Genomic DNA, 23,098 nt, shown 5'->3' on the forward strand with positions numbered 1-23,098 from the left:
GGTTACAAACCAAGCAGATGTTTTTTTAAAAGATGTTCATAACAAATGAAACAAACGAGAAGAAACCATCTACATGGGTTACAGCAAATCCATTCACTCTCAGCACAATCACTTGTGCTTACAAAATCAACAGTATTTTAAACAACACTTTGGCCCTTGTAAAATGATTCAAGAAATGTTAAAACATGCCTTAGTATAAAAATACTCTGGATCCCACTAAACACAAAGGCTTTCAGAAACTTGTAAATGTCACTTAGGTTCAGACATCACTGTATTTTGCAGTAAGTGCTTCTTTCTTATGCCCTGTTATTTGCAAGAACCCACCCGATGGGCTACCTGAAAGCACATCCCCTCCTGCCTTGATGATCCCACTAGAGTAAAATGCTGTCTTCTCCCCCTTTTCCTCCTCACTGGTAAGGTGGGGTGGGAGACCTTGGGGATATGTGGTCACCTCCAGGTGGGCATGGCTGATCTGAGCAAGCGGAGGAGCGAGCTGCCTTTCCACATGCTGTGCACGCAGTCAGAGTGCCAACAACCTGGCAGAAAGAGGAGGTGATTCATCAAATGGGTTTGGCCAGTTTCTCACATCCTGAAAACAGGCCAGGCTTCCAGAAGTAGAGGGATTAGGTGGATGATGTTCCTCTACAACCCCTTTCATCTTCCACACTCTGCAGGTCACTCTGCCAGACAGAAGAAACATCCCTGGGAACTGGTGCTTATATCTGGAGAATGACAACCTCTGCTACCCCTTTCCACCCTCTTCTTGAGCACGAAGCACCCCTGGAGGTGGCAGACACACTTCAACATCACCCCTCATTTCTCCTACCTGCCTGCTGAGCCCTGCCACCACCTCTGTGAGCTCCTCCAGACAGACAGCTTACCAGGAGCTAACACAGTATCACTCGACAGAACTATTAAATGGCAAGATGCAGGCAACAACTGACCTGCCAGGGAATAATCAAACACTTTGAGAACTTAAAAAGAAGCAAAACAGTAAACTGATCCTGTCTTTGGGTGGAAGAGGCTTTAAATCAAGCCAATGTCTTCTTAAAGTGGCTAGATCTGTGCAGTAAACCATGGTGAAGGTAGTCCCCTTCAACGGACAGTCTCTGGACAAATTTCTAGAGCCCACTCACTGTACAAAGTTGGATGGTACGGCATCCTGGTTCACAAAGAGATGGAAGAATGCCACGAAGACTCAACACTGATAATGCACTGCTATGACAACTGGGCTCCAACCACCATTTCCACCTCTTTTATTTCAGAGATTAAAATGGTACACATGAACCATGCATCAACCATCGCTGTGCACATGGACCAGAGGCATTTATTACCAGTCCAGTTTTACAGCCTCAACAAGATTCCTGTTGACTTCAAGATAAATCAACTTGGCATCTTCATGACCATTAGAAATCTGTATTCAGACTGTAGAAATTAAGCCTGAGACAGACATACAAAGGCAGATTTTTTCGAAAGTATCTTGCTAAAAATACAACTAAAAAAATCCCATTTCATAGTATAACACCACTATGAAAAATATGCTAAGTAGCTTAAGAGAGTGAATATATTGTTACTGAAATCTATTTAAAACAGGATAGAGCTTATTTTCACTCTATTCTTGACCTTTATTTGAGAAGATGCCCTGAAACTCTAGGTAATATTTTCTATAACATCTGATGGCACTAATTCAAAGGAGTTTTCAATCTATATTCAACTATCAGAAATCACAGTGCAATCCAAACCCCTCCTCCTTCCCCCATTTAATTCACCATCTTGGACAGCTTTCAAAAATAGGAATGCAGTCACATTTGCTTATGAGTTTATTTGCTATATTTATGGTTTAGCAGAAATTATGTAAAGATGTTAGTGAAAGTATAGAAGGATCAAAAATCAGAGTAAATCAAGAAGAGAATGCAAGGGCTTTTCGAGGTGTACATGTGTGTTCTCTTTTCTTTTCAAAAAAGGAACAGGAAAGAGCCATGGTGCCGAGACTAAAAAGTCAGGAAGTGCACTGAAGCCAGCATACACAAAGACATGAAGTTTTCCAATACAAGGGGTAAAATCTTGGTCATGGAAAGCAAGTGTCCCAAAAGTCAGGGATGACTCCACAGGAGACTACCTGCAGAAAGTCTGAGTCTTCTGAAGCCTCCCAGAACCTCTCCTCTGGAAGTAAACCTCTGGTTGGATACATGAAAAGGGGATCTGGGATCCCTAAACACTTTTGATCATAGGGGCTGGAAAGCACTTTATTATGTTTTTAATTAGGTTGCATAGATCATTTCTCATTGTATTGTCATTGAATTCCTGAAACATAACTTCATTAGTATGCTGAAATTTTTACTGTCTTTTTTAACATGCTAACATCACAGGAGAACACATCTTGTTTTCAGATAAGTTATGCCACAGAAAACAAGAGAAAAAGAATCCCTGCACTGCCTTGCTAGTTGTTTGTCCTGGCCAGGAGGTACTGCCTCTGCAAGGAGAAAGCACACACAATTCTCTGGCCCTTGTGCCTCTGGTTTGAGCTATCCAACTAGTATTTTGCCTGGCACCAGCTGTGATGAATTTTGGTTGTAATCAATAACAGCTGGAATGAGACTGGCAACATATTTCATGTGAGCTGCTAAAGATTTTTGGTCATCAAAGGCCCAAGCCACTTACAGGTCTGGAATATCAAGACCAGAGAGGGGCTTTTACACTACTATACATAAAATGCATTAAGGGGCCAAGTTTCAATCTATACAGAGATGTACATGCCCTTAAACATTGAAAACATCTCCATGGAAGACATATATAAATGTTATAAACCGACTACTCCGTGAAATACATATAATTGAACGCTGCTCCATGAAGTATACAAAAGAGGAATAAATTAAGGTCACAGAAACCCCCTTAAATCTGTCATCTGAGAACTTCCAAAGTGCATTCATTTAAAATGTATCTTTCTCACACACACACATTTACGACCAAGGATTTTGCATTTACATCCAAGGTCCTAACCGGCACTGGAAAATTTTTCAGTACTAGTACTAATCCCTGAAGAACCTCACTGCAAACAACCCTCATTACACGATAATTCTTTGCTGCCTCCACTTTCTGACATGTCAGCCACTTCTTAATCCTTTTAACTTCTTAATGAAGGAGTAGTTACACAATGGCATCATCCTGTGGAAGGTCACCAATCTGTCCCTTGAGAGCACTTCCCTGGCATGTGGCAGAGAGAAAAGGGCTGGGATCCTGCTCACAGGGACGGACAGCTCTGGGGCAAACATGTTCTGGGAGGATGGAGCTCCCGGCCTGGGAGAAGCAGCAGCCTGCATTTAGGGCTGAGGAGTAACACCACTGCAGTGCACAATCTCCTCTGAAGAGATGTCTTGCTTGCAGCTCAGCTCCCTGGGTAGCGATAGCGACAGCTTCCACCCAGAGGCTACAGCCCAACCTGCCCCAGGATGGCTGATCCATACCTCCATGCATCCCTACAGCATGAGAGGCACAGCACACACACACACACACACACACACACACCCCAGGGCACAACAGCTATGACGCTGAGCCTACGCGAAGAACAGAAAGGAGAGCTTTTCCCTCTGAACCACTACGGTCCTGTAGTTGACAAGCTGCACTTTCTAGCCTAAACTGGTTTAGTTTTGGCTCCTGGGCCTGTTTGGAGCTGCCACAGCAGAAGAGTAAACGCCTGGTGAGGGTAGCTCTTCCAAGTGACATGCTCACAGCTGAGGCTTTTGTGTTGCTGCAGTCAACATTAGGGCTTTCCAAGTTCACCGGCAGGCCAGGCAGGTGGGACAGAGACAATAAGTAAAATCAGCTACTTTCTGGGGAAGCAGCAGCTATAAACACAAGACTAAAACAGGACTGGAAACACTTGGCTACAAAACAGGGGTCAGTTCAAAGTTCAGCCTCAAGCAACTTCTTAAACAGGTCAGAGCACAAAACCTAGAGCTGAAGATCTAAATTCACAGGGGCAAAAACCTCCAATCCCTGTTTTATAGCATAGGCACCTGGACAGAAAGGTTTGTGTTGCTCTTGCAAAGCCAATATGAGGATTTTGTTGACAAAACCAAGGAAAAAGTTACTTCTCACACCTGAGTGTGGCCAGTGGAGCACAAGGTACCCTTAGTGTGGCAGAGCTGCTGCAACACTCGCCGGAATGGACCAGAGACAGCCCAAAAGATTTCGCTTGCCAGTTTTGGAGGAAAATCTCAAAGCTCTTCTCATGATGGACTATAATTTCAGACAGTGTATGTCAGTATAAATCAAGTGGCTCAAGGGATTTTCAGTCTCACCTCCGTTCCCGGCAAGATCATGAAGCAGATCCTCCTGGAAACTATGCTAGGGCGCATGGAAAATAAGGAGGTGATTGGTGACAGCCAATATGGCTTCACTAAGGGCAAACCATGCCTGACAATTTGGTGGCCTTCTACGACAGGGTTACAGCATTTGTGGATAAGGGTAAAGCAACTGATGTAAGCTACCTGGACTTGTGCAAAGCATATGACACTGTCCCACATGACAGCCTTGTCCCAGAATTGGAGAGACACAGATTTGATGGATGGACCACTTGGTGGATAAAAAATTGGCTCAATGGTTGCATTCAAAGAGTTGTGGTCAATGGCTTGATGTCCAAATGGAGAGCAGTGATGAGTAGCGTTCCTTAGGGATCAGTGTTGGGACCAGCACTGTTTAACACCTTTGTTGGTGACATGGACAGTGGGACTGAGCACACCCTCAGCAAGTCTGCCAACGACACCAAGCTGTGTGATGCGGTCAACAGGGTGGAGGGAAGGGATGTGCCATCCAGAGGGACCTGGACAGCCTTGAGAGGTGGGACCCTGCAAACTTCATGGAGTTCAACAAAGCCAAGTGCCAGGTCCTGTACATGGGCTGGGGCAATCCCAAGCACAAATACAGACTGACCAAAGAGTGGATTAAGATCAGACCTGTAGTGAATTTGGGAGTTTTAGTGGATGGAAAACTGACTACGAGCCAGCAATGTGCACTCACAGCCCAGAAAGCCAACCATATCTTGGGCTGCATCAAGAGAAGTGTGGCCAGCAGGTCAAGGGAGGGGATTCTCCCCCTCTACTCTGCTCTGGTGAGACCCCACCTGCAGTGCTGTTCCCAGCATAAGAAAGACATGGACCTGCTCGAGCGGGTGCAGAGGAGGCCACAAGGATGATGGGGGGGCTAGAGCACCTCCCTTATGAGGACAGGATGAGAAAGTTGACGTTATTCAGCCTGTAGAAAAGAAAGTTCTGGAAAGACCTTATAGCAGCCTTCCAGTACTTAAAGAGGGCCTACAGGAAAGATGGGTAGGGACTCTTTCAACAGAGTGTTTAGAGATAGGACGAGGGGTAACGGTTTTAAACTGAGAGAGGGTAGATTTAGATTAGATATAAGGAAGAAATTCTTTACTGTGAGGGTGGTGAGGCACTGGAACAGATTGCCCAGAGAAGTTGTGGCTTCCCTCTCCCTGGCAGTGTTCAAGGCCAGGTTGGACGGGGCTTTGAGCAACCTGGTCTGGTGGAACCTGCACATGGCAGGGGCGTTGGAGCTAGATGATCTTTAAGGTCCCTTCCAATCCAAACCATTTTATGATTCTATGATTTTGCTCAGTTAATTAACAGTTTGCACCTCCTGACACAAGTTGAGGAAAAAATGAGAGTGATAAAAATATAGCAACAGCTGTAGCAATAGTACCGGTGGGCTATGAAGGAGCTGTTAGTTCTGGCACTTATTAAAACCATTCAATGCAAGTGACAGGTAATAGGAATAAATCAGCTGACTTGCTTCACATATCCACATATCCTGTGCTTTTTGTGAGCACAGCAAGTATTCAGCCTGGAAGAACAACAGCATCTCATTACAAAGCTCTATCAGCAACTGCAACATACATTAAATTACTGACACATAACGAAGCCAAAGTGCAAGCCCTGACTTGAGTTGTAGCTCCGTCAGATTTAAACAACGGCTGCTAACTGGTAAGTTACTTTCCAGTTACCAGTCTCACAGAGAAGTAATTGCTTTTATATTAGCTAAAAGAGGTACTGCGTTTTCCCTCAATGCGAGGGTTGTAACCCAATGGGGTGGCCTTGGGACCCCACTGGGAAAGTGCAAGAGGGCACGGGTGCAGCAGGAATACATTCTCACCACCGACAGGGTCTCCATGCCCTCCCCATCGGGGTCCCAGCCTCTCCTGGGGGGGTCGCTCTGGCCATCCCCTATTTGCCAGGCAAAGGCTGAGCACCAGGCTGGACCAATGCACCCACAACTGTGCCCTCCCCGGAGCATGGCACCATGGACAGGACAGGGAGGACAAAATGCTGGTATCCACCTGGGACAGGCAGGGGTGTCAAGCCTCCACCAAGCACACACACTCGGGGGAAGACCTTCTAGCTACCAATCCAATTGCCTTCAATTATGGAGCACAAATGCCATCAAAAATTCTTTAAACCCCAGTATACAACGAGGCATAGCAAGAGAGTACCAAGCAGTAGTTTTCCATCTTTGACACAGCCCTGCTCTCCCCCATGCAGTCTGGGCAGCTAGAAGCTCTTCAGAAAGAGTCCCCATGATTTTCTGGGTGAGCCAGCAAGCCTCCTCCCTGGGGAGCAACCTCCCCATGCTTTAAGCAACAAGAACTCCCAAGTAATACAACTTCTTCACGGAAGAGATGAGTCAACCTTTAATGAGAATCTAACCTAGTTGTTGCAAGTTCCCAGGGTTATTTTGGATTGTAAGTACCTCTGTGATGACAACAAATCTCTGGAAGGAAAATAAGCCAGAAGTATACAGAAACTTAACTGATGCTGTCTCAAAGGTACCTGACTGTACCTGTACCTGACAGATTTCAAATGACATAGAGATAAGCTATAGGCGTTATTCTTCTGGACTCATAAAAATATCTGATAGTCTAGTGGCCACTCTAAGAGAGCCCAGGGCTTCTCTCTGACAATCACAACAGCCTCCCTGCAGCCCCCTACCGCCCACCTGCCCAAGTGGGATGCCCCAGCAATGCTTCCCAGCCCTTCAGAGGGGATCGCAGGGCTCTTCAGATGGCTACTGGGGCATCCTTCTGGGTAACTACTCACAGATACGCAGAATAAAACCTCCCTTGTAGGAGATAAAAAAAGACCTTCCCTCCTTTAAACAAGGATTCACGGCCCAAAAACCAAAACAAAGTTGCTTTGTAACTTGCTAAATCGGAGTGATGTAAACTGGGGCTGTTTCCCTAGCAGTGCATGGGCCAGTTCACATGCAGAGGCGACTGTCCCCACTGGATAAACAATACCGATCACTGTCTGCTGTGCAAACGCCAGTCTGAAGGTCAGCTTGTAAGCAGCTGCTCTCAGCCTGTGACTGCAGAGGAATACGGGAGAGAGACCCTGTACCTATCTGCTTGCTGATAGCTTCAAAATGTCTGATCAGCCCAGGCCCAAAACAGAACAAATTCTTACTCCTGTGGCTAAAGTGAAAAGACCTTCCTTCATCAAATCCATCCCCTGCTAGCACAGGCACCCATGCCATAGAGGCCATTTCATTCTCACCTACTTCAGAAGAAAGGATGACTGGGGAGGCGTGTGAGGAGCAAGCAGGAAAAACTTCCTCTCTTGATTTTAATGCAAAAGAAATTATGCTAGAAGATAGTGACCACATAAGCTTACCAAATACAAACGTTAAATACCATTTACATACCAGCTTCCCTCCTCATCTCAGCACGTTACCTTAATGTAGCATATTATTCGAAGCATACAGCAGACATGTCACTATGTTTACAGCACCCCTGTCATGTAAGTCTTTTGAAAGTATTATTGTCAAGCTGGTATTTTATTACATTTCTGGAAATATGCTAATTCAATCATTAAGTTTCGTTCAACAATCGTGAAGGCTCAGGAACAATGATGCATTGTGCTTTACTTCAAATTTAAATATTGTTGAAAATGGAGAATAAGGGCCATAACTTTTCATACATCCCCCATCCCCTTGAAGCTCTATTCTTTCCCTCTCCACTGGAATTTAGTATCAAATTATCCCTGCAAGGAGCCACTGGAGGAAAGCAATGCGAGGTAAGCAGATTGGCGATCCTGTCATCCATTTTCATAATTTCAGTTTATGTAAATAGGCCATCTATTTCCAAGCCAAACACAGGGTTACTGCCGTGGACTGAACAAACAATATTAGCCTTCAGCCATGTAAATATATTAGCTATCATCGGACAAAGCCGTACCAAGGTCTTTGGGGACTAGGACCACGCAGAATAGCAAGTGGTTGGCACACTGCAGTGTGGGAGAAGCTGTGCCCCAGAGCAGAGATGTCAGCAAACAGAAAGTCAGACAAAAATAGCTCCTCTTAAAAAAATGCAATGTTTGCACATGGCAAAATAGGTTTGTGGAAATATTACTAAGATTAATTAACACCAAGGCTGGTCACTCACAGCTGAGCACTTATGTGCTGGACATGGCACACAAGGACTCCTCACATACAAGGCCATTCTCCATCCCAGGAGGTTTTAATCTGAATATGCTTATCCATGACATATTCAATGCCTATGTTCAGACATCAAACCCCGGCTCCAAGTAATTAAAATTCTGTCCATAACCCACATAATTCATCTTTATTTGTGGTAGTTTATACTGCTTTTATAACTGAGGAACTCTCCACCAGCAGGAGCACACTCTACACGGATGGTAGACAGGCAATGCCCAGACACTGTTGCCTTGCCTGACAGGATATTGTGAGCATGACTGAAACAACTGACAATCATAAATATTTGGAAACCCTTGGAAGAGAATATCCTACACAAGTGGAAAGCAAAGATGTTTACAAAGAAGCTGTATTCTTTATAGAAAATATTGCACTCACAAAATTCTTGTTACTATTCCAGGAAAATCTCAAAGATTCCAAGAGATACACTTCAACAAGGTCTTGTACAAAATACTCTTAAGAGTTGCTTTAGTCCCAACAATGAAAAATGAAGTGTTAAATTTATGCTGGCTGCTTATTTTCTCTCCTCTTGGTTTACATTTCCAAAGCAGCAGATGAGGAGAGGCCCAAAAGCTCAGGGACTTGAAGGATTTGATCCAAACAAAAGAATGAAGAGCTGCTGTCATGTACTGTTTAAACACCATCATATTATAAGTGCTACTTATACATAAGTAATTAATTTGGGGTCTCTCCACTGCTCGTATTCTATTTCTGAATTCTCCTCAGTCTGCTATCAGAATATTTCTGCTTCTCTTTTTCTCCGCAGATCTACTGCAGAGGCACCGTGACAGAGGAATAAATGCTCTGCAGTGCTTCTCCCTCCTCCCTGTTCACCACGGCAGCTGAAGTCTCAGAGGCCAGCCAACCTGGCGCGCTTCTGGCATGGGGGTCTCACAGGTTCATGGTGCCTTGAACTCCGAACGCCAAGTGCTGCCGACAGGCACTGCCCATGTGGTGCTTCCATAACACAGATACCGAAGAAGATTGTAACACCAGACACTACTCTAGGTGGTTTTAGTGGTGTAGTAAAATGGCAAAGTAGAATTTCAGAAGAAAATACATTATAAGATAAAAATTGTGTGTATACATACACACACGTATATATACATGTGTACATACATACACGCATCATGTAGGAAAGACAATAGGCAACAGCTGCAATCCTCTGCCTTCTCCTTTGACAACCTTCCTGTTCTCTCCAGTTTAAGTTACCTTACCCAGAGGGTTGCAAACTGCTCCTGGGGGGCTCTGACCTCTGCAGTGCAAGGCATCTGCTCGTGAAGCTGGTACCTCCCCTTCCATGGAGGGACGTGCCACCCTCCAAGGCTAACTGCTTCCCTCCTGTCCCAAACGAGGATTTCTATTCTGTTCCTTTTACTGGGGATGAGGAGGGAGCACCAGTGGGGAGAAAAAGGGGAAAAAGGGGGGGAAGGGAAGGAAAAGGAAAAGGAGCACTGCTTACATCCAGGCCTTCTCTTACCCTGCTGCTGGAAGGAAAAAATCAAATGCACAGGCACAACAGGAATAATCAGTAGATAGTACCAGAGACCAAAACTGCAGTTAATGTGATAGGATGAACACACACATTTGGGATTTCATTTTACATGTTATTCCTAGTTCACTAACACTGGTGCCCTATGGGCTGCTCAGCAGCTGGAAATAGCTACAGGGCAGCAGTACCCTAATTATACCTTTATTATTCATCTTGACCACAGACTGTATGAAGGACTGGGGTAGAGACAGTCTGCACAGTCCCTTTACTCTTCAATTGCAGCATAGCAAGTCCACAAGGCACCTAAAAATAAGGTTTGCTGAGTCTTGGCTGATGAACAGATGTTTCAACAATAGCTGTAGATCCTTAGTACCTCTTGTGCTTGTGCCAAACTGTACCATGGGCCTCAATAAAGAGAGAGAAGCTGGAACATTCAGCATTAAACCAAGACTCCCTTATGAGCAAAAGGAATAACTCCATTTAATAACAGCAGTAAAAATCTCTTATCTGTGTGGATGAGCCAACAGAGGGAGACACAATGATGAAACATGCCTGCCGAGTTTGTGGTATTAGCGCCTCTCCATCCCATACTAAATACTTATGTACGGAGTAAGTCCCAGGAGAAATCCTGTACTTTACAAAAATAATTCATTACAGGAAAAAAACCCAGTTTTTATGACAGCGGAAGTGATTCTGAAAGTAAACGTCACAGCTTTTTTCTTGTTTAAACAGGGAATAATAATTGAGAAAACTTCACTGAATTTCTAAAGTTTATATTAACTGTGGAATTTCTATCTAGTTGTGGTTATAAATTTCGAAGGAACTTGTGGCTGCCCTGTGAATTAATATTCATTTCCTTTAATTTTTAATAGCTCAGTCACATACACCGAACTTTGTTTCTGTCCTTTAAAGAGGCGCATTAAGATTAGAATGAGAGTTTACCTTTCCAGGACAATATTATTCAAATATTGAATTAGTGCTAAGGTTTTCTTTGGATTGGCTGCAATTACACTGTGTGCAGCATCAACATCAAATGGCCCTCTGGCACAGCTTCTGACCCAGAAGTAACTTCATTAATGACCCTGCTCTGAGTTGGTGTGACAATACTTAGTACAGAACAACCAGTTACAAAATGCAACAGACTAATCCTCTGAGAATCCCATAAACTCAGTGAAATATCAGAATTAGCCAATAAAATAGAAATTCTCCAGCTGGGGGTAGGGGAGGCACATATGCATTGGATGTGCAGGGAGTGGATGAGTCAGATGAGGTGGGATTTGTCCTGTTTATCTCCTGACACTCCAGGAGCAACACACCTTATTAAGCAGTGCTTGAACTGGGAGCAAAGGAGCATGAAGTGGCAGTGAATGTGGAAGGTACCATGGTGATTAAAAGAAAAAAGAAAGAAAAAAATGCTTTTTTCTAACACTTGGATTCAACAAGGTACTTCAGCTTACAACTTGTCCCATTAGAGCCAAGTACATGAAATCCCCACTGAAGTAATTAGCTTATTGATTTCAACAAGATGAGGACTCTATCCATTGCATCTACTCACTGTCTTTAAGTTACAAATGCATTTAACTACTCTGCTGAACTGGTGCCTAGCAGACTACCTGAATTATCTCAAAAGCTTTGGATATACAGATGACTGAACAAAGTTACAGGTTCTTATCGAATTCAGAGGTGGACCTCTCCCCCACTTGAAAAAGGGAAAAGTGCGTGAGGGGGTATAAAATAACAGACAGAAGGTAAAATTCTCATTAAGAAAGGACAGTCCTCTTGTGATCAACATAATCTCCAGGATCAGCCTTTACATCAGTCTTACTGAGTGTTAAGAAAACATTTATCTTTCACATGACCGAACCTTATGGGAAAATCCTACAGGCTTCCAAAACAGACCACTGCAAGTGATAAACACAAAACAATCTCTCCTTCTCACTGAAAAATCTTTTCAAAATAAACAGTGCAGTATAAGCAAGCTAATTCCACTGAATTCCTTATGAATGTTTATTTCCCCCCCCTCAGAGTTTTCTGTAAGCCACAGAGAGCATTTCAGTGATTTATACCTTAATGCTTCAATTTTCAGGCCAAATTCTAACAATCTTTCAAATGATGAAAAACAGATGATCCACAGGGATGTCAACAACTCAAGTTTTAGCACAGAACTGTGCTAGCCTTTTTTCTTATGAACAATTGAACTCACATGTTTACAAAGACCCAGTTTTCACTAAACTGGCTACCTACTATAATAAAACCCCTAAACTTCCAAAGACGATCCAACAAAAGAATCTGACCCCATTAGTCCCAAACATTTCAAGACAGTTAAACACCCAAAAAAACAAGAGGTGGGAGACTTGAAGCAGGAGCTATCTTGTGAGAGCCACTGTTTGGCAAGTAAAACAGTTTTTTCACCACTTTGGGCTGCTTGTCACAACACAGGGTCAGAAATAAAAACACAAAGGGCTAAAGAAGAGGCACCCCATGTTTTAATTCTGGTGCTGACAGGGTTTCCTCTGCTGCCGTCATCAAGAGCAGATACTGCTCTGGTCATAAATCTGACTGCACAGTCTCAGCTAAAGGATATGAACTGGGACAATAGGCATGGAACAAAAAACAACTGGAAGTTCAAACACTTTGCAAAGGTCACATTTCAAATACCAGTTCTCTCTCCAGTAGATGTTACAATGAAAACATGGTCCTAGATCTGTCTCTAAGCTGTGGTTAATCAACCTCCTGCACAGAGAGAGTTCGATGCCTCTCTTGCAGAGGTTTTCCCAGGCTGAAGCACAAACAGCATGCTTCCACAGGTACTCCAGATGTTGAAGACCAAGGATTAAAGGCTGAACTGCTATTCACCTCTTAGACAGAATGAAAGTGAAATAGTTTTAGTCTAATTTATCAGTCTTGCCTTCACTGATATCAGGTTTATAGCCAGCCCCCAGCACTCAGCACAAGCATCCTCAGGCTCTGCTCTGCATGCTCGTTCAGGAAGACTCTCCTGATTAGAAGCCACAGCTCAAGCAAAATGTAAAAAATAATTATTGAGCCAGCCTTTTGGCACACGTCTGGCATCGTATCAGAAGTCACAGACCCAGAAGCATGAAATGGCAACTGCCAGGTAAATTGCAGTTTTACATATTGTCCCAAAGTGCTTCAATCTATGTTGATGAAGAGGAACACAATTTTATTTTAAGCAGAGTACCATACAAGTGTAATGCAGACATAGAACCATCCCCAACCCATATGCTGCTTCGCATATTTACTGTGGGATGCCTGAAAGCATCTAATTTTAATTATTTGGAATCTACAGTGAATGCCAAGCTTCCTGATTTTTTTTTTTTTTAATTCACTATGAACTCCAGAGGATACATCTCTATATTCCTAACTGTTAAAATGGTAATCCTGTCCTTTGGTGCACTCCTCCTCCATACCCACCCTCCATCTCATATTCTTATATTAAGTCAATCAGCTTAAGCAACATTCTTCCTTTCATGAACAAAAATGACATTCTCCGAGGTCACCTGCTTTTCTCAAAAGTACTACTGGATATGAAGTACTTCACGTCAAATGCTACAGTTAAGATACACTGCACATGGCGTTTTCTTCAGCTCTGCAGGCTGAGGCACGCACAGAATTTTTATGCTAAATGTATTCTCTGCCTCTTTTCCTCCTATTCTCTCTGCCTGCCTTCCTTCCTTCCTTCCTGGCCACATTGTGCAACCCCTAGACTTAAAACAAAACAAAACAAAACCACCCAAAAAACTCACCCCCTCCAACATACATTAAATTCATGCAAATAACACCTGAGACTTCAGCAGTCACTGAACATGCTGTTGCTTCCTCATTATCTCTGGTAAGATTTTTCTACCTACTCTCTTGCAAATCACCATCTACTACCTGTAATGAGATCATTGTTCTCTAAAGTTTTCATTTACTTTTTCCTCCAGTTACTTTTGAAGTCCTTGGAATCATATGTTGTTTTGTTTTTCTAAATAAAAGTTGCCTTAGAGTAAGTCATTCTGAAGACATTTACCAAGAAACCTGGTACACTTTGCAATGTAACGTGTAGCATCACTGCATCTTAGCTTTCTTCTGCTGCTTAAGTCAGTATTGCACTTTCCTAGCCTTAAAGACTTACCCAGGAAAATGCGGACCAATCACCAGGGCTGAATATTTTATCAGTGAGTTTTCTTAAATACTGTGGGCCAAATCTGTGTGTAAGTGCCTTCACTTCCACTGAACCCCACTGGCCCAACTATTCATTTGAAAGAACAGCTGGACGATTTGTCATCTTTGCTTCATTATTTACCCAGAATCTGGGATTATTTCACATCAACTCACAGCTGCTGGCCATGAAGTGATGTGAAAGAGCAAAGGCAGCATCCAGAACCACCCCCGACAGCACGCAACTACTGACATCTCTGCCCAGAGAGCTTCCCACAGCTCAGAAGTCACCTGTGTGTGATGCTGAACACAAGGCACAACAACATGGTGGAAAAGACTAAACTGGATATTAGCCCACAGAAATTCCCACAGCCACCAGGATAAGCACGAGAGCCAGACAATCTGGGGCCCATTAGAAGGAAATATAAAGAGTACTGTCAGAAACACACACTCAAATTTGGGTTCTGCAGAAGAAACACCTGTTGTACCAACTCCCACCTCTGAGGAGCTGTGAGGCTTGAGGATGGAGCTGAAGGCAATAACCAGATGTCTCCAACTCCTCTGAGTGACAGAAGGCAAAATGCTGCCTGTTGGTTAGTTAAGGAGATACTGTTGTTGTGGGCAAACCTGGAACATCTGTCACGGAGAAAACATGCTGCTTTTCTCGCAGTCCCTAGCCTGGTAGCAAGCTGCAGAAGCAGATGCAGCATGGGGAAACTGATAAAAGGTCAGTCACAAATGATTTAATAGCTTAGAAACTAGCTTCTGAGGAGGAAGGCAGTTTGGGTTTCTTGAGTCAAAGAGCTAGGATGATGATGAAGGCTGAGAAGGGTGACTCCAAGTCTTCTTCTGGTAGGGAGTGAAAAGGTGGGCAGGAAGAAGAGTCTGAGCACTCAAGCATCCCTGCACCTTTTCCTTCATCCCACAGACACAGCTCTTATGTTGCACAAGTCCAAACATAAATCTGTAATTTGTCCAAGAAAAAAACATTTTTAGAAGGGCTAACTATTAGATGCTGAGCAAATAAACAGGAGGAAATGCATATGCATCAGAGGAAATAATGACAGGCTGTAGCTATTGAAAACTAGTAGGAAGGGAAATATAGCTGGAACATTAATGCTGTAACAACTGGCTCTGAAAGGCTGGGGGGGGGGGGGGGGGGGAGGGGAGGGGAAGGATGTGTTATTTTATATTAGAGTTGCTCATGGGATTACAGATCACCCAGTCACAGACCTTGAATGGTTACAGATTATACCTGTAGTCCAACTAAAGATGGAGTTACTGGAATATCTCTTACAGGCCTTGAAATCCTGATACTAGAGTGAGCCGGTAACTCTGCATCTGTTCTTCATGTGGGCAAAGAAAAACAGGCTAATCACAGATGCACACAGCCTGGAGGATGTTTGCTGAAAACCTCATCAGACTAAAGAAAAAAAATTCCCCGGTGTCCTAAAAAGATGACAATTTCTTAAAACAGAAAATTCTAAAACCCTACATGGAATATCTCAATGTTGAATCTCATTTTAATGAGTGAAGAGAGTTAACTAATCACCTAAAAGCTACAAGCAACTTAAGTATCAGGGATCATGATCTAGTCACACTGTTTTAAAATCAGTATATACATTATTGCCTGGTGTTTATAGTCTGTTTGCACAATTGCTGGCATACCGGTCTAGAAAGATAAGAGTGAGAGGTGTGAAACAAAACAGAGAACTGTTTAAAAAGAACTTACTGCACGCCAAAAAGGCCTTTCCAAAACTGAGAGAGTAATGATTGTGAAAATACCCATCCCAGAGAAGATAAAGAACAGAAACTTCAGAAAAACATGGAGATTTATAAATAATGGAGAGAGCAGAGAAATTAGTGGTAAATGAATGAAGAAGCATAGGCAACCTCTAAAGAAGCAGAGGAGACAGTACAACACTGAGGACTACTAATGATGTTTAAGACAGTAAAAAAGGCACTTCTGAAAGCACCCATGCAGATCCAGCCCATTGTCTGGTGTAGACAGTAAGGTCAAAAATGGTGACATGGGAAAAGAAGGATATTTAAGGAAGAGCATTACGTGGACACATAGTTCATTGGATTAAAAATGGTTCTTTAAAAGGTTTCAATACACAGTTGTTAACAGAAAGTGGCCATTTCCCAATTCCAGGGATTGTGTCGTCTTCTAATGTAATTTGATCAGTTTGTCATTTGGGAGTAAGGCAAAATGAAACTTCTGTGGGAAAAGCTTGCACATAAAAAAATGACCAATATAGTGCCAAATAATGAAAAGAAGTTATTCTTGTGGACCATAGTTAAAGTCACAGTATCATCTTTTGCAATGCAACTAAATGCAAGATAGTAACCCTAGCAAAGAACAGTTTGCAGGCTTAAAGCAGTAGACATGCTTTGAAGACCATGACTTAAGGACTCAGAGATGGAACAAATTGGTAAGTTCATTTATGTCTTCTGTGATCATCACAGACAGCTGCTTCAAAACAGGTACTTGAAAGATACAGGAAAAAATAATCCTAGCAAGGCTTCTGTCAAAACTGTGTGTTCGGCCCTGCTAGCCACACTTCAAGAAGGAAGTGAAAATACTAGAGGGAGCTCAAAGGAAGGCCAAAGAATTGACCCCTGAGCAGGGCAAAGCAAAACAAAGCAAATCTTACATGCGAGGCTGACAGAGTTCACCCAGCAAGAATAAGGTTGAGAGTTGTCATGATGACTATTTAGGGCCACATTTCAAACTCGCAGATAAGTTAAGAGCTGACAGTAGGAATTTCAACCTTCACTTCCCAGCAAAATTTCCTACCAATGTTAGTAAATTAACTATAAAACAGTTTACCAAGACAGATGGTCAACTCATTACTGCCTGAAGTTTTCAAAATGAGATTACACATGTTTAAAGAAGACACGCTTTAAACAACTTTTAGGAGGGAAAAAAAAAAAAAGTATCTATGACTCAAATCATGCAAAATGTCAGGTCAGAGGAGTATAATGACCGGTCTTCGGGTCCATAAATTGGAGTGCTTAAGCATAAAAAATTAGAAGAATCTCATATCTCCTTTGAGATATGTTGTGGCAAATGGCACTTGTAAAACGCCTCCAGTACTCAAAACCATCCAGATACACACAAACTCTTCCAATGTGCCTGAGCCACTCGCACTCAGCTCTAATTCAATAGCTGTTTACATTTGTTAAATAAACATACAAAAGACTACATGTCAACCTGATGCTGAATGAATGGTTTGAACATTTCAGCAATCACGCCAACGAATCCCCTGGTCGATCTTTCCCAAAGCACAGCTCTGACACTAGGCTAGACAAATGCCAATGATGTTCACGTAGAAGTGGGAGATGAAATCCACTTGCTTTATGGGAAGCCTCCTTCTTATAATGGGATAACCTATGCTATTGTGTCCATTGTTTCTAACCACATGTGAGCTGGAATAAGGGATTCAGAAACAGCACGTCCTTCCATGCGTGTAAATGGAAAAACAATTTTGGAATAAGAAAAAAAAAAAGATCAAAGCAGACATTCCCTAGGTGAGTGGGAAAAAAAAATAAAAATCGCTTGTCATTCTCCAACAGTAATCAATCTTAAGTACACGCTTTTTTTTTTTTTTTTCCCCAGAGGAATGATGATTCTGGTGTTCTATCATCATTTTATTTACTTTAGCCCAGGAAGTGTCTGATCTGCTTTAAAAACTGTGGATCAATTCTGTATTAAAATACCATCACTCTGCCTACTCCTTCAAAGTGCTATAAAATATGCTGAAGAGAACACTGGCATGTTCCCCAGGTACCACGGCTCAAACAAAACCTGCAACAGAGGAGTCTTTTTAGAAGAAGCAACTACCACCTTCCCACTCACTCCTCCCTAAACACTGAGCAGTCCATATGACATACCTTTTTCCTTTTCTGGTTTTAGTCAAGAATATAAACCAAAGATACATTACAGACTGCATGCTAAAGGTTAAGTAAATTACTTGTGGCATTGACAAAACAGACGGTAATATGCCCTGTCTTGAAGAACAACATTTTATGTCTTGTTTAGGTTTGTCCTCCCATGTGAGTGTAATACTTGAGGGTTGTCACGTAAGCCCAGGGCCTACTCAGATCCACTAGCACGCAAGCTTTTCTTCCTCACTGATGCAGAGCATCTGTTTAAGATGCACCGGAGCCTATGGTTTTAATCAAGTTTACTCTTGTATTTTTCTCTAGATAGGAAATATTCATAACCACTCCATTTCACCTGCTGTGTGTTTTTTTTAAGAACTGTGAAACATGCTATTCATATCACAGCATTAAGGAGTCAGATCACCCTCACCTAGAATCTATCCAATAAATTCCACCAAAAGCCAAAACACCATTTAACAAAAACAAACAAGTCAATGAAAAGAAAAGGAGAAAAGAAAAAGTACTCAAAGCAAAAAGAATCTCAAATACAAGTAATTTGAGTGGTTTTACTCAGGTATTGTAACAAATCATTTCAACAAAACCCACAAGATTTCTATTCACAGTCCTTTTCATCTGAAGAGCTTGAAACAAAGTTCTCACCACCTCTAAAGCTTACTTCCACAAATTATATTACTGTACACAAGCTAAGAACATAACCCTCAATTTTAGCAAGCTTTCTGGTATGCTTAAAAATATATGCAACATGAGACTTCAGAGGAATACCGATGTTTATTACCAGCAAGGAAAAAAAAAAAGCAAACCAAAACCAAAAAAACCCAAACCCTGCCACTGTTTATTGACAAAACAGTTTCTCCCAACCCAAGTTTACATCAGGTCCATGAGCACAGCACATCAGTTTTTTTTCTAAAGCTCAAATATACTTACGAAAGGACATTCCCAATGTAGGCATAATATGAACAGCAGTAGGGTGTAGTCCCATCACAGCAGTAAGCTTTGCAGTCATTATCACACTGAGCCAGACAATCTTCTGCTGAATAAAAATAACATTCATGCGGTCAAACAGCAGCAACAACAAAACGCTGCACAGCGCAGCTTTAAAGAAAATGCAATCTAACAGCTTTATACAATCACAAGACTTCACTCAAGGCACAACCTGACCCTGTAATCCTAATGGCAGCCCATTCCCACTCATTCTGCATTTCTGTAGGAAGTTCAGATTTAGGTGCTTTGTGTATGCTATTTTTTACCTGGCCATATTAGTTCCTTCTTGTAGTTAAGCATTTAAAATAAAAAAGAGCATTTTGAAACATCAAGACACCACGGATCACCTTTTTCCATTCCAGCAAAGAGTCCAGAGAGAAACCTGAGGCCAGACTGCCTGTCTTGCTGAGCTGCAGGAGAGAAGCAAGCTGTCTGGGAACTGACTACCTGCCCCAGTCCCTGCCTAGCCCCAGCCCTGGGTGTAAATTAGAGCTGCCTGGGGCTCCCTCATCCCCTGCCAGCTGGCAGCAGCTCCCCTTGCTCCGCTTCAGCTCCAGGGCCGTGGCCAGCGTGGCATGGTGGCGCCGAGCATGGGGCCAGCGGTGCCCTCTCTTCCCCGCTGCCAAAGATGCCCCTGCCCAGCTGGGGCCACAGATGTTGCCAGCAGCGATGGTCTGCTGGACTGAGGAACAAGGCAAATTGTGAAACAACAGTAAGAGAGCTATTCACAGTTAAGAAGCATGGAAGAATACATATCCTTTCATTGCTGTAAGAAGCTATTTTAAAGGTATTGACCTCTTGTGCTGTCGTGACTCTGTGTTTTCAAAGCCCTAAGTCAGGTCCCCCCAAGTAAATAACACTGTACAGTTTCCGGGTACTGCCACTGCACTGTAAAAACGTCCTCAGGGATCCCATGCTTCCTCAGTCTCATCCTGGCTCTCCTTTCCCATTGCCAGGGCATCAGCTGCAGCCTGGATGAATCCAAATGGACTCCCTACTCCACACACCATCACCCTTCGTGACCTCTTTGGTCACACACATGCTGGCACAGCAGAGACTTGAAAACAAAGATAGCAAACTATGCTTTTGCATTCCCAATACTCTGCAGCTTCTCTTCCCCAGGCAGCAGATCATGCTAAGGGGTTCCCACTCTCCATTCCTGTTAACTGCCTTTCATCTGTGCTGGCCCAACTTTTGGCATGCCAGGACCCGGGCGACCCTACCCTCATCTCAGCTGCTGCTGGGTTCCCATTCCCACCGCACCTCTGGCTGCAAGTTCCCACCTCGCACCTAGGCTCCTTCGCACACTGACTGTGTAGTGAGGGGATCATGCTGCTTCCATCCCAAAACCTTCATCTTGCTCATTGGATTTTAGGTCAGCTCTCTGAGCCTGCCCGTGTTTGGTCTCTGCTTGAACACAAGCACCAAGCGAGGGTGAGGGCCAGAGAGGGCGGTGCAGTGCAGCACACGGGTCAGGTTATGCCACTGAGTCTTAAACCAGTGCAATTACCCCTGTATTAATGAAACACACACACACAAAAGCGGAACACCTGACCCACCAGTCTAAAGGCTAGCCTCCCCAGCGGCAATCTCCAGACAGAGAGGGGAGGCCAGTGGCTGGCATGGGTCCGGCTGTGAAGGTGCAGCAACGGGGGGCGACCACCGTGCTCACGTCTGGGACTCCCCATGCATTTGCCCTGTCACCCTTGCAGGACTCCCCACGCCAGCAGCTTCGGGCTTTTGCACCGTTACCCGGTTTTGGCAGGAGCGCTTGTGCCTCCCCTTCTACCCCCAACGGGCCCGAGAAGCACAGCTACCTGCTCCACCGGCACCAGCAGAGCTCTCACCCCCGCTTGCCCACCAAACCCGCCGGTACCGAGCGGGGCCCTCGCCCTGCCCGGGGCCGCGGGGCCAAGGCACCTCAGGGGGTCCCTCCCGAGGAGCGCGGGTGAAACCTCCCGCAGCCTGCGAGGGACCCGCACGCCGCACACCCTGCCGAGGGAGGTCAGCCGGGACATCCCGGAGAGCTTCTTCCACCTCCGGCTGCCCGCTCACCCACCGACAACACGGAAAAGCCCCTCCGTCTGCCTTAAACCGCCGGGCCCCGCCGCCCGCGGAGGCTGCCGGCGGGGGGCTGCGCGGGGGCCGCCGCCGGCCCCGGCCCTCGCCGCCCTCCCGGCCCCGCTCGCACCCGCTGCCTGCGGCTTCGCGCCTCCCCCCTGCCCCACGCACCCGCTCGGCCCCGCTGACCTGCCAGGAGGAGGAGGAGGAGGAGGAAGGGGGGGAGCAGCACCCCCCAGGCGGGGCGCCCCGCTGCCTCCATGCCGGCGGCGGGCGCGGAGCCGCCGACCGCCCCGTCGCGGCGCGGAGGCGGGCCGGGGGAGGCGGCGGGCCGGGCCGGGCCGGGCCGGGCCGGGGTGGGGTGGGGTGGAGAGGGTGGCGGCGGCGGGCGGCGCCGTCGGGGTCGGGCCGGGCCCGCTGCCCCCCGGCGGCGCCGGGGCCGCCCCGGCGGCGCCGTGGGTGGCGGCGGCGGGGCCGCCCCGTCGCGGCGCGGCCCCTCACGCTTCCCCGCCTCCCGCCGCCTTTGTCCGCCTCGGCCCCGCTCGGCCGGGCCCCGACCCGCGGGGGGAGCCCCGAAGGGGCGGGAAAGGCTGCGCCCGTCCTCCTCCTCCTTCTCCCGCTGCCTCGATCAGAGACTGTATTCGAGGGGCTTTTCCGCTGGGATTAAAATCGTGATCGTTTGTAAACCGGGATTAAAATCGTGATTTGCTTGCAAGCGCATGAACAGAGTCAGTGCGAGGGATGGGGCGCACTGTGGCAAAGCTGGGGTGCCAGCCATCATGGCTGCGGTGACAGCCCAACCGGGCTGCTGCCCACACCGTTGCCTCTGCCCTGTGCCCGCCGCTGCCTCTGCCCTGTGCCCACCGCGCTCTGCCCTGTGCCTGCTGCTGCCTCTGCCCTGTGCCCACCGCGCTCTGCCCTGTGCCCGCCGCTGCCTCTGCCCTGTGCCCACCGTGCTCTGCCCTGTGCCCGCCGCTGCCTCTGCCCTGTGCCCACCGTGCTCTGCCCTGTGCCCGCTGCTGCCTCTGCCCTGTGCCTGCCACACTCTGCCCTGTGCCTGCTGCTGCCTCTGCCCTGTGCCCACCGTGCTCTGCCCTGTGCCTGCCATGCTCTGCCCTGTGCCTGCTGCTGCCTCTGCCCTGTGCCCACCGTGCTCTGCCCTGTGCCTGCCATGCTCTGCCCTGTGCCTGCCATGCTCTGCCCTGTGCCTGCTGCTGCCTCTGCCCTGTGCCCACCACGCTCTGCCCATGCTTGGCTCCACAGGCCGCTGCTGCAGGCAGCCACGGCCTGACCGCGCTGCTGGCTAGAAACCCCAAATGTGCTTTTCCGTGCTGTTCAGTATTAGAGATTTTCCATGAACAGGCCAGAACTGTCCTCTCTCTGAAGTATTTTTCAAGAGTTATTTTTGATAACTGTTTAAATGGTGCCATAATTAACTCTGTGCGAGAATTCCCACAGACAGGGCCCAGAGGCCAAAATATTCACCCTGTGGTCTCGCAAAACAAAAGGGTTAGTTCTGACTTTGCATGAAGAGCTGCAAGTCGAGGAATGCCCTTTGAAAGGTTGAAGTATGCACACAAAAATGAGAAACATCCACAGGTGTTTCTGCTCATAAAGGGCTTCCTGCTGCTGGCAGCTTAGAGGGGAAGGCTGACACAGAAACATGTATGAAATTTTTCTAAAGGGTTTAGCTATTCTACAGTAACAACAACAAAACCCCAAACCACCAAGCCAAATCACTTGAAAGCCGGTTGTTTTGTTTATCAATGCACAGCTGAGTGTTTTTTTTAAATGCAAACAGAACCTGAGCGTCAACAAAGAAAAACAACTTTTCATGTGTTTAACTACCCTGCAGTGTGTATCCCTTAGTTTATGAAGCAGCCTGAATTAAATGTATAAAAGGAAATTTCAGTTGTGTGTAAGCTGCTGAGAGTAAAACTCAGACCAGGTGGGTAACTTACTTTCAAAGGAAATTACATCTGCTCCCTGTGT

The 23,098-nt window shown here is 45.5% G+C and overlaps 1 protein-coding gene across 1 annotated transcript in view; it reads right to left on the reverse strand.

Moving 5' to 3' along the window:
- The window catches only part of CYYR1 (cysteine and tyrosine rich 1), a 59,560-nt gene extending 38,159 nt beyond the window's left edge, over positions 1 to 21,401 (reverse strand). Inside the window, exons 1-2 of the mRNA XM_074928832.1 lie at positions 21,296 to 21,401; positions 18,989 to 19,091 (exon numbers count right to left, since the gene is read on the reverse strand). Coding sequence (XP_074784933.1) covers positions 18,989 to 19,091; positions 21,296 to 21,368 — 176 coding nt within the window. The 5' untranslated portion in view covers positions 21,369 to 21,401. The remainder of the gene's footprint in view (positions 1 to 18,988; positions 19,092 to 21,295) is intronic.
- Positions 21,402 to 23,098: the final 1,697 nt, after the last annotated feature.

This window comes from Athene noctua, chromosome 1, assembly GCF_965140245.1.
Source record: "Athene noctua chromosome 1, bAthNoc1.hap1.1, whole genome shotgun sequence".
NCBI classification, from domain to species: domain Eukaryota; kingdom Metazoa; phylum Chordata; class Aves; order Strigiformes; family Strigidae; genus Athene; species Athene noctua.